The sequence below is a fragment of the Sturnira hondurensis genome, unplaced genomic scaffold, assembly GCF_014824575.4.
Source record: "Sturnira hondurensis isolate 20B ecotype Veracruz unplaced genomic scaffold, ASM1482457v3 Scaffold0020619, whole genome shotgun sequence".
Lineage (NCBI taxonomy): Eukaryota > Metazoa > Chordata > Mammalia > Chiroptera > Phyllostomidae > Sturnira > Sturnira hondurensis.
Genome location: NW_028093250.1, coordinates 1 through 11,848, shown reverse-complemented (window position 1 = coordinate 11,848; position 11,848 = coordinate 1). Strand labels below are relative to the sequence as shown.

The window sequence follows — 11,848 nt, the reverse complement described above, 5'->3', positions numbered from 1 at the left end:
TTAGGAGTGTTTGTAGCTATAAACTGTCCTAGTCCTGTGTGTGGAAAACCCCAGGGGCAGGAGGGGAGGCCTCAGCATCAGCACCACCAGGTGCAGACAGTCCCCTGCCCCCACCACTGTCCACGGTGTGAGACTGTTCTAAACACACAAACTTAGCTGCAGCATCAGAACCACAACAGGGAACAAGGATCAGATTTACTCTCAGAGACGAGGCTCCGCCTCCTGGGACAGGAGACTGATGCTCCCTGTGAGGAGGGGAGAGGCCTCAGCTAAGCTGCAGCCTGAGCTCCTCAGGGCCCAGGACCCTCCCAGCCCTGGCCCTCCCCCAGCCCCACTCAGGCTCCCAGTGTCTGCTGAGGGTCCCACCTCCAAGGGATAACCCCCCAGAGGGCATTCCTCACAGACTGGTCCTGGATAATCACAGTCCTGGTGACCCTGTGGAGGCCATCTGTGTCCTTGGTGTGAGCTTCCTCCAGGGCAGGCATCATCTCACCATAGGGGTCCCTCCACACTGCGTGAGGCTCGGGGTACCACCCTGTGGAGGTGCACTCCAGCCAGACGCCCCAATCCTCGTGGCCCTTTATCTCAATGAGGGGCTTCGACGCTATACCCGGGAACAGACAAATAGTCTAAAATACCTAATCCTAATGCATGTGACAAACAAGGACCCTTTGAGATCTCTGAGCAGCAGCAGGGGTGCACTTCATGGGGTTCCATCTCCTCCCCTGCTCATGGCCCCCCTGAGCTCACCCTACTTCTCGAGACTCAATGCCCATAGCTCAGCGGACACACCCACTCACTCAGCCCTCTGGCAGGGGGAAGCCACGCTGAGAGGGTAGAGGGGATGCTCCACCAATGTCCCTGGGGGGCCGTCAATGCTGCAGCGAGCTCATGAGCAACAGCCCCTCCAGCAGTGATTCCACAACTGGACCTCTGTTCCCACGTCATTCCCTTCCCCTGACTCCTTCCCCCACATCTGTCCCTGGGAGAATGACCCCAGCTGTTTCCACCCTGGAGTGCTCTTGGCTCTTCTGACAGCAGCAAGAAGGGCCACCCGCGTCCCGTCACTGCGGGACACTCAGCCCTGTCAGCCATCAGAGTCAGCAACACAGACGCATCTGTGGGTCCCCCAGAGAGGACGCAGCCTGTTGCACCTGACTTCAGATTCGTGAGGGCCATGCTGGACCTCTGACCTACAGAGATGTGAGACAATATACGTGTGTTGTATTCGTCCATGAGACGTGAGGTTGTTCATCACAGCAGCAACACTAAACCATGACAATGAGGATTTTGTAGAAATGTGCCAAGGAGCTAACCTGTGAAACAGCTGAGTTAACTGAGGGACATAAATCTAGAAAGACCTCCGTTGAAGCTTAAGATTATTCACAAATTTATTTAACAAATGTGACCTGACACCCACATGTGGGGGGAGGGGTCACATAATGTACAGTCATAGTGACCATGACGATGAGGAAGAGCACCCTTCCCCCGGGACCCACAGGTGATAGGAACATTGGAACCTCAGTGGGTGATGAGCGGTGGGTGGCCCTGTCCTGGACATGGGTTCCACCACCCAATAACAATTCCACTGATGCCCGTCTGCTCCCTTCCACCCACAGTCCTGCTCACAGAGAACCTTCAGTTGTGAGGTAGGAGGCTGGGTCTATTCTGTGCTCACAGGTCACAGGTTGGTTTAGAAAGTGGTCACCAGTCCCTTCTCAGCCTTGTGTGATTGGATCATTGTGAATTTATCCTCAGGACCACGGTGTCCTGCAGAGCCAGTCTGTGAAGGGGTGGACCATGGCTGTGACAGTTGACCTTGAAGGATCCAGGAGGGGAGTGGCCTCAGAGTCACCTCCAGTGACCTTTCCCCTTGGTGTCCTGGGAGGGACCCTCAGGGCTGCCCATGATCCTGCCCAACAATGGGCTGCAAAGGGACAGGGAGTGGACATCATCCAGCACCACTGTCTTTGTAGGAAGGACAAAGGACATTGACTTTGCAGCTTCCCACAGGGGGTTGTGAGGATTCTGAGGGAGAGTCACCTGAAGAAGTTAGCACAGCCCTAGTCCATGTGAAGTCCCCTATAAATGTCAGCTCTGGTTGTTCAAAGCTGGCGAGTTACCTCTGGAAGCTGACTCTTCCTGCCCCTGTGTCCTTAATCCCATGTGGAAACATCGAATGAGTGTTAGTGAAGTCCGTCACTCTGTATGCTTGTAGTAAGTGATTTCCTGCTGAGATGTTTCGAGGTTCAGGAGGCCCTCAGCTCCAGGCTGGGCAGCGAGAAGCAGAGACGTTTCTTCAGCCTGAGAGTCCCCATTCCCGTCAGCTGAGCCTGGGTCCACAGGGTTGTTGAGGGAAGGGTCAGGCACAAGAGACCTCCCCACTGGTTTTTGCGGTGGGCAAATAATCAAGGGAGTAGGGTCCAAGGTCCAAGTCTCAAAAACAGGCCTCAGAGGCCCGGAAAAGGAGGTGCGTGGGAAGGTGAAGATGTGAGACCCATTGATGGCATTGTAGAACGAGACCTCCCCCCGCTCATAGTCCAGAAAAACCCCTACCCTCTCAGGAGGGTGGACAACTGTCAGTTTGGTCCGAGGGTCAGTGAGACCATGGTAGTCACCCCCAGCAGACCTCCTCATTCCCCAGAATCCATTGTCAGGTTTCCTTTTATCAGGTAATTTCCTCTCCACATTCTCCCTACACACCCCGACACACCACTGTTTCCTGTCCCCAACATTCACCTCCCAGAAATGTCTCCCTGACATGAAGCTCTCACAGCCCAGCACACAGTGATTCTCAGAAAATCGCATGGGGCTGTCTGGGAGGTCCTCCCATTTCTCTACCCACTGCAGGCTCCTCTTGTCCTCAGAAATGAGGAAGGCGCGGTGCGCTGTGTCTGTATCCAGAATCACGTCCGCTGCAGGGGGTTCGAGATGGGGTAAGGTCAGCCATGGTGCCCAGACATCAGAGCCTCAGCCTTCAAGGCCTGGGTCTGGGTACCAGGCTAAGTCCACAGCCTGGAGCCCTCAGCCAGCCCTGGACGAGACCCTCAGCCATGCTGAGAGATCCCCAGGTGTCTTGTGTTTGGTGAGGAAGGGGAGTGAGCAGACTTGGGGCCAAATCTATTGTGTTTGCGTCCCCAAAATGTCCGTGCCCACCAGTGCTTTAAAGTCACATGAATTTAAGTGTCAGCCGTGGCTCTGCCCCTGAGCTGGGTGATGTCCTTTTCTGCACAGTCTCTGTCTCCACAGACAGCAGCTACAGAATATCTTGACTTCAATATCCTGTCTGTGAATGGGGGTAAAACACTAATCTCTGTGTTGGAATGAGAAAACTGAGTAGTACGTTTAGTCGGAGGCCAGGCAGAGCAGAAGTGCCTGGTGTGATGTCAGACTCCATGTCCCTTCTGTGCTCAGGGCCACGATGAAGCTCTAAGGGCTCTAGGTCCACTGTCCCCTCTCCCCACCCCCTCTGCCCAGGAGTAAGTCCTCCATGGACAGAGTCCCTGGGCTCCTGGACTCTGGTTACTGTCGGGTTTGGCCAAGGGGAGGTGTGGGCTGAACACGGGAAGGAGGGAGGAGAGGAGGCCAGCGCTGACCCCCACGCCCCCAGGGAGATGCTCCACCACAGCACCCCCCCCCAGGGGACCCTCCCTGAGCTCCAGCTGCCTCCTCCAGGACCCAGTGAGGCCTCCCTGTCACCCTGCCCTCGGCCCAGGGGTGGTCACAGCTCCCACTGCTGTGAGCCCTGGGGGATCATGTGTCCTTGTTGGTTTCCCTTAAGGCCACCCAGCCTGTCACTGTGAACACATCCAGCCCCATCTCTGTATCATGGGTTTCTTCCACCTCTTCATGCTGTGCCCTCTGACCCTCCTCACTGCCCTAGACCAGCTCACCAAAGCCTCTAGGTGACAACAGTCCTTGTTCCTTAAACACGGCCATGAGCACTTTTGTCAGTAACAGCCAGAGTGACAGGAGCACCAGGGTCACCTCCACACTGGTGATCGTGTGGATTATAAAGGATCACCTGTCACAAGGCCACCAGGAGGTGAGGCTGGTGTTGCCGCATTCTGTGTCCCTGTTCCTGTCATTCACGAGTGCCCGAGGTACAGTGTCAAGAAGGGCTGTGAGGGTGTGTAGTCAGTGAACCACCTGGGCAGGTTGCGGGGTCCTCTGTGCTCTCTGACCCTGAACCCCTGAGAGTGAATCCGCCCACAACACACTCTGTTCTAGTCCGAGGAGTTGCCTGCCTATTTCTAAGTCTTAAGATGCCATCCACTGCCCTGACCCCTGTAGCTCACTTGGATGTGCTTCATCCCACACAGCTAAGGGTTGTAGGTTCGATTCCAGGCCACTGCACATCCTTGGGTCCTGGATCCATGCCCAGGGTTGGGGGGCGCACTAGAGGCAGGGGGTGGATGTTTTCCTGTCACATCGATGTTTCTCTCTCTCCTTCTCCCTCCCTACCCTTCTACCTATAAATAAATAAATAAATAACTTTATATGAAGGAAAGATACCTTCTCCTCACTGTGGTCAGTACTATCAGACAAACACCCCCTTCAAACAGGCCTTCTGTTTCCTGTGGGTGTTCTGACCAACACACAGTCATCACCTCACTCAGTCCTTGTCCCAACCCTCACAGAGCAGGAATGACTGTGGAACTCACCATAACTGGAGGACACACAGGGGCAGCAGGGGCAGGAGCTTGGTCAGGTGACCCCCTCCCTCTCCCTGCAGCCCCTCCTTGCAGTCCCATCCATCCTGCCTCTTCTTCCCACAGAAAACTGTGGACCCCAGGACAGTCCCTGTCCATTGTCTCTGGGTTCTGGGCAGCAGGTGAGCACACCTTTGAGACCACAACTTCAGGTCACACCCCAGAACTGTCCCAGACAAGAGCTGGAGAGAAAAGGGGGAGCAGCGGCCCTCGGGGGCTGTCCTGGGGACACAGAGTGATCCACTCACCAGGATGGAAAAGGGCCATCTTCCACTCTGGAAAGAAGGAGACACAGACAAGGAGAGGTCATTCTCTCTGTCCTCCCCACACCCACTGACCACACTGAGCCTCTTCCCTCTCCTCTCCTCAGTCTCCTCCAACGTCCACTCTCCTAGGCTACAGCTCTGCTGACCAGGCTAAAACCTCTCCCAGTGCTGGGCTTCCCTGCATCAGGCTGGGGCCTCCGGGACAAGGCCAGACTTTGCCAGGTGTGCGCGTGTGTGGCATCAGGGTGAGGGGACGCTGGGTCTGGAAGTTCCTCTCTGAGTGTCCAGACAGGAGGGGGTGGTTCACCCACAGAAAATGAGTCTCTGAGCTGGATGTGGTCACCCAGCAGGGAAAGGCCGGACGTGCTTCCCGCACGGGAACCAGGAAACCAGAGAGCATCAGACTCACTCACCTGCATAGGCCTGAGGCTGATCACCTGCAATGGAGACAGACAGTCACCAGAACTGACATTTCTGAGTGGGTTCCTTTCTGTCCTTCATGCCCCCCTGTCACCTTCATGTTTGCCCCCCACCCTCCCCACCTCTCTATCTGCCTGCTCCCTCCCTTACCCCCCTCCTCTTTCCATCAGCTGCAGTTCAGGACCCCCAGGTGCCCTGCACGGGGTGTCCCAAGGTCACCACACAGCTGTCCTGTCCCTGTCTGTGCAGCAGTCACCTCACATCCCCGCTGTAGCTTCTGAACTTTCAGTTACCTTCAGTCAACTGCAGTCAGAAAATATTAAATGGAAAATTCTAGAAATAAACAATTCATAACTCGTAGCCCGCCCATGACACTGAGAAGTGTGAGGACATCTTCCACTGTCTCCTCACCTGCCCCTTCACGAATCCTCCGCGAGTCCAGCAGGTCCACCCTGGGATCCCCCCCTTAGTCACTGAGTAGTGTCTCTGGGACAGGTGGATGGTCCCAGTATCACAGCACTGGTGGTCAGTCACCCCATTTTACCCAGGAATGACCCCAAAGTGCAAGAACAGTGACACTTGCAATGCCTGAGAGCCAACGGGAAGCCTTCCTATATGTGAAAGGGAAAACGGCCCTGACTGTCCAGCTCAGTGGGTGGTGTGGTCAGGGCAGAGGCCCGGCCCTGGTGGAGTGTGGGCGAGAGGCCAACCATTGGTGTCTGTCTCCCACATCAGTGTTTCTCTCCCTCACTTTACCCTTCCCTTCCCCTCTTTTGATAAGTAAATGAAAAATCTCTATTAAAAATTCAAAGAGAGAAAAATACCTCGTGTATTCAGTTGGGTGCTGTCTGAGGTCACACACCCACTGGGGGTCTTGGAGCCCAACCCTTGGATACGGGGTGACCACCGGACCTGGATGTTCCGGGGCATTTGCTAGCCCCTGGCACGCGTGTGTGCACCTGTGTACTAGAACCCATCCCCCTCAACTTGTATGAGTACCTTCCTCATCCAGAAACAATAGGGAAACCTAATGAGAACATTTCAGGTACTATTTTTTCACTGGTTATGAAAACTCTGTGACAACTGACATGGGCCACTCCTCTTTTTAAGACACTTTTCTCTCTTGTTCTGCTTTTCTTCCCAGTGGATCATGCACTTTAGGAACCAACCAGGGAGGGGAGGACTCACATACTGAGTCACCTCCCTGTCCCCTCTCCTTCCTGGGTCCTGGGGTACCTCCGCTCCAGCGCCCCCTGGTGGAGAGACACAGTAACTCCTTCCCCACTGAGGAACACCGCTGCCTGCTCCCCCATCTGGGTCCTCCTTTCCTCCTCTGGGCCTTAGGGGTGAGCAAAGGGGCTGAAATATCAGAGCAGAGTGGCTGAGGCGCGGGTCTGGGTACTCACGCTCCAGGTACTGGACCTTTCTCCACCCTGCAGGGAACAATGCCAGGAGTTGGTGACTCAGGTCACTAGGGACCTCAGGAGGGGAGGGCGGAGGATAGGGACTTACTGAGCTCCTCTTGTAGGTTCTCTAGAAATGAAGAGAAAAAGAGTGTCTGATAGGGGGTTGTGGGGTGGGTCCCTGTGGTGTGTGCAGGCTGGGGCTGGGAGGTGGCGACCACCCACTGCGCCCCTCACCCTTGGTGCTTCGCTCCTGCTGCATCTCTGCCTCAGCTGCTTCTTTCTCTGTTCGCTCGCTCTCCATCTCCTTGGTCAGCGCCCGGATCTTCTTGTGTTGCCTAAGGAAGCACCACGCGCCCACCAGCAGCAAGGACAGAGCAGGCAGGAACACCGCCAGGGCCACCGCCCAGGGCTCCACACTCCAGAAGAATGTACCTGCCAATGGTTACCATCAGCCTCTGGCCCTGAGGGCCATCTCAGGATGGAAAGTGATCCTTCCCTTCCCAAAGTGCCCTGAATTCTTCCACTCGCATAAAAGGACTGTTTCTTGAAACATCTTTTACACAGTCATTCAAGTGTGCCCTCTCATCCCTCCATCCTCATTGATTACTTTCTCCTGAGTCAGCTTGACCTGGTGATGAAGAACTTGAACCCGGGGCTGGTGGCCCTGGGTTCAAATTCCTTGTCTTCCACCTGACTCACTCTATGACCTTGAACTAATAACTTAACCATCCGTTCCCAGTTCATGAACAATGCCCAGCTTATAAAGTGCCTGACACATAGTGAGTGCTATGCAAGTGTTGGTTAAATTTAAAAATATATAAATATATTCTTATATATTTTTCTGTATACCTGAGACAGCTCTCTATACCAGTGGGTCCACCTGTCGGTTCCTTCTGGGCACCCTGGGTATCCATGACCTTCCCAGTCAGCACAGGGAGCAGGTCTGTGTCTGCTCTCACAGGGCAGCGCCCACTGCACACACATCCCATCAGGGGCACCTGCACTGTCTCTGACTCTTTGCTGTTATAATTAATGGTACAGGAAATAACCTTTTATACGGGACATTTCACATAAATCTGATCTGTCAGATGGATTTCCGGAAGTGTGATTTTGTATTCATAAATGTGTATGTTGGATAAAGAATGTTCTATTACCCTTATAGAAATTGTGAAAATTGGACTAACAATACACCAAATAATGGGAACAAATGTCTAGAGTGACTTCTCTACCCACAATCCTGCTGGGTGAATGTGTTCCGAACCAGCTCGTTCTTTGTTTTGTTGACAATCTCACAGGTGAAACACATTTCTTTACTCAGTGAGATCGAATATCTTTATTGCTGAGAGTTATTTCCTTTTCTGTGAACTAAAAATTTCTGACGTTTCTTCATTTTTCTACTTGAAAGTTTTACATTTCAAGGAAGTTAGCCCTTAGGTGTCTGTGACATAAAAACCTTCATGGGCAAGAAGCAGCAGGGCCCTGCTCTGTCCCTTCTGTTCCCTGCAAAGACTCAGGTCAGCAGGAGACAAGGGTGCCTTCCCCCAGGGGACACCCAGGAGCCCAGGGCACTGAGCAGGGCACTCACCTGCAATGGAAACCATGGCCGACCTTTCCTCGCCGAGCAGGGGGTTTCTGATGACACAGGAGACACCCCCTCGAGAGCTGACTCCCAGGATCACAAAGGCTGAGGCTATATAAAGATCCTGGGGGTCTACAGCCTCTGTGGCCACCTCAGCAGGCAAGCTGTGTCCCCTGGTGTCTCTCCACTGGATTTGGGGCTCCGGGTACCAGCCAGCAGAGGAGCACTCCACACGGATCCCTCCAACCTTGTAGCCCTTCATTTCAATGTGGGGACCAGAGCCCAGGGCTGGGGAGGAACAGTGAGCCTGAATCAGGGGGTGCCCTCTGCACTGGTGAGGGTCTCCACAGAAGGAGGGGCACACCCACCCTGGATGAGCCCAGCAGGGATTCATCAGGAGCTGTTCCCAGAGTGAGCTGTGCAGGAGAGACCGACCCTCACAGTGACCACTGCGTGACCATGGCTGGACCCTCAGGGTGGATCCAGGGGGATCTGGGCCAGAGCAGACATGGCTTCCCCTAAATCCCTTAGAGACTGCTGGACCCTCCCCTCCCCCATGGCCCAGACATGCTGCTCCCAGGAACAGACTCCCCCCACCCTGGGCAAGCAGGGAAGCAGTTCCTCTCTAACTGAAACAGTGCACAGCCCAGGGCCCCAGTCCTTCCTGCCTCTCCTGTGTGAGCCTTTCTTTTATCCTGCCATGTGGGGGAAAGATATTCTCTTGTCTTTCTGCTGCCCAAGCCCTGGTCTGTGTAAATCCCCTTAGGAAACTCTCTATGTAACTAACAGCAGAATTGTCAGCCTCCTTTTCGGTTCTGTCACCCAGAGAAACACTCATCATGTGGTTCTGGGGAGGGGAAATTGGTGATGGGGAAGAGAGCTGACCCAGGGCCAGGAACAGGGCAGTTGTTACCCCCCACCCCCACATCTAACCCCTAAACCAGAGGAGAGGGGACAGGAAGGGTTTTGAGGACCTGAAAGACCAAACTGAACCCAAGCACCTGTGTGCCAGGCACTAAGGGGGTGGGTGGGAGGCCCTCTCCTCCTTCCTGTCCCCAACCTCCACTTCCCTGCTGAGACCTGGTCAGGGGCATGAGGGACTCTTTTCTGGATGCAGGAGGAGCCCTTCCTGGGGGACAACCTGGGTCCTTCTGGGGCCTCAGAGGAGCAGGGATGGAGGCAGAGGGGGCAGGTGCTGGTGAGGAGCCGAGAGGGCTGTCAGGTGGCTTTGGAGCCTCTGTCCCCAACCTCACAGGAAAAGAGCACAGATCAAACCTCACTCACCTGCAACCTTCAGCTCCACCTGGGCTCCTGCATAGAAATCTCCATCTTGGAAATAACACAGGTAGGTCCCTCCATCAGAGGCTCTGAGGTTGCGAATCTGCAGAGCAGCCTTCCCCACAGTGATGTCCTCTCTTAAAATCGAAGTTCTCCCTTGATATTCTGGTGCCGGTGTGTCTTCCTGCCTATGTGCATACGTGTGCACTACCTGTCTGGAGCTGGGTCGCTCCCACTTCAACTGCATTGTCTCAGCGCTCATTTTCTGGGACAGTTGACAAGGCAGCTCAGCGTCTCTACCCACCATGGCCAGGATGGGCTCCCGGGGTCCAACCACAGCAAACTGAGCTGCTCATCAGAAGGAGGGGACTCTGTCAGAGAAAGCTGGGACCAAAGGACCAGGGGGTGACCCAGCAGAGAGGGGAAGGTGAGAGACACCTACATAGGACCTGGGTCCTCACACAGATGCATCTGGACAGGACTTGGGGGGAATGGGGGGGGGGCAAGGTTCTGACTGGGCCCAAAGGTAAAGGCTTCAGATGCACAACCACAGAGCAGGTCCTACCTGAGCAGGGACTGAGCAGCTGGACCACGGCCAGGCAGACAGGGAAGGCAGGCAGATAGACGACCAGGCACCTCACCATCTTTACCTGCTGGGCAGAAAGATAGACACCAACCAGGACGGATTTGGGAGCAATGACCACCTGGAAGGTGGAGAGTCCCACATGGAGACGCTGCCTCCCGAGGGCTGACCAGGGGGTGCAAGCGCGATGGCTGCTGACCCAGAGTCTCCCTGCAAAGGTCCACTGCAGAGTCTCTTCACCTTGGATTCCTACTGGGAAATCACCCATGAAGCACGCAACGGTAAATGCACGTACCTGAACCCTGGCCATCAAGGCATCCTGCGCTCTCCTGTGGGAACGTGCTCAGAAGCCCTGTACTCTCCCAGACTTCCCTGCAACAGCCAGGTGCCTGCCCCCAGCATCACCCTCTGAGGAAGTCACGCCCCTCTGCTCTGAGTGGCTGGTCCCTCTGCTGCCCCCTGCAGGCCGTGCTCCGCACAGCAGCCAGGACCTCCTCACCCCTCACCTCCCTCCTGCTCAGCCCCTCCCAGGGGCTCCCATTCCATCCAGAGCAGAAGCCCAGTCCCAGGAACTCTGTACTTTATAATTATCGGAACGTTTTAAAGTTTAAACGTTTTCAGAGTGGGAAACATGTTTCTACTTATTTGCGTAGATATTGATTGTTTTTTATTTCTTATTGTAGACAATTTTAAAATGCAAGAAAAGTAAAAGAAGAAAGTAGTAATAATTTATAATGGTAATCTTATACTTTGCTTTATGGGAAAGTGAATATTTAGATGTACTTTAGCCACACGTATGTACCAAATGCTTTAAAGTATTTTATCCTTTGACCCACAAATTCCAATGGCAGGAATAGCTCTCAAAGAAAGAAAATCAGGCGTGAACACAAAGGAGTATATTTGCAGCTCTTGGTCATAGTAAACTAAAAAATACCGAAATGTACATACAGTTTTAATGCCATATAGGCTTCAATTTGTTACAATCATAAATGAGAACTCTGTACTTAAACATGATTCCCAAACCAGCAACCGACATAACACCCAATGGGGAAAAGCTGAAAGGTTTCCCTCTAAGAAAAGGAGTGAGAAACGCATGTCCACTCTCAGCACTTGTATTCGATGGAGTATCGGACGACCTAGACACAGTGATCAGTCAAGACAAAGAAACAAAAAGCATAGAAACCACAAAGGGAAAGTAAAACTCTCACTGTTTGCAGATGACATGATACAATACATAGAAAAGCCTGAGGTCTCCACCAAAATCGTTTTAAGGACTATGAGAAGTACTGAATGAATTCAGTAACATTGCAGAATACAAAATCAGGATCCAGTTGCCTTCCTAACAGCAATCATGAGAAATCCAAAAAGGAAAATGTTAAAACCCCTTTTACAATCTCATGAAAGAGCATAAAATACCGAGGAAGAGACTTAACCACAGAGGGTGGAGACCTGTCACCTGACCACTGCCACTCAGGAAGAAAGAGACTCAACAGGGTGCAGATCCGCGGATGACACACTGTGTCTCTGGGATGGAGGAGTGACGGGGCCAAATCGTCAGATTCACGACGACCCTTGTGAAATAGAAACAGAAACTGGGGCCTTCT

General features: G+C 53.6%; 1 protein-coding gene across 1 annotated transcript; it reads right to left on the bottom strand.

Moving 5' to 3' along the window:
• Positions 1 to 1,958: 1,958 nt before the first annotated feature.
• Positions 1,959 to 10,294, bottom strand: LOC118976039 (butyrophilin subfamily 3 member A3-like). Its single transcript, XM_037030296.1, has 9 exons — positions 10,227 to 10,294; positions 9,668 to 10,009; positions 8,390 to 8,671; positions 7,039 to 7,236; positions 6,911 to 6,931; positions 6,805 to 6,831; positions 5,392 to 5,415; positions 4,961 to 4,987; positions 1,959 to 2,915 (listed from the first exon to the last, which is right to left on the bottom strand). The coding sequence occupies exons 2-9, from the start codon at positions 9,966 to 9,968 to the stop codon at positions 2,200 to 2,202; spliced, it is 1,596 nt and encodes a 531-aa protein (XP_036886191.1). The 5' UTR covers positions 9,969 to 10,009; positions 10,227 to 10,294; the 3' UTR covers positions 1,959 to 2,199.
• Positions 10,295 to 11,848: the final 1,554 nt, after the last annotated feature.

Coding starts and splice junctions, on each gene's coding strand:
- LOC118976039 (XM_037030296.1), bottom strand. CDS start 9,968: ATGGTGGGTAGAGACGCTGAGCTGCCTTGTCAACTGTCCCAGAAAATG. Junction 7,237..8,389: donor GGCCATGGTTTCCATTGCAG/GTGAGTGCCCTG, acceptor AACCATTGGCAG/GTACATTCTTCTGGAGTGTG. Junction 6,832..6,910: donor GAACCTACAAGAGGAGCTCA/GTAAGTCCCTAT, acceptor TGTTCCCTGCAG/GGTGGAGAAAGGTCCAGTAC.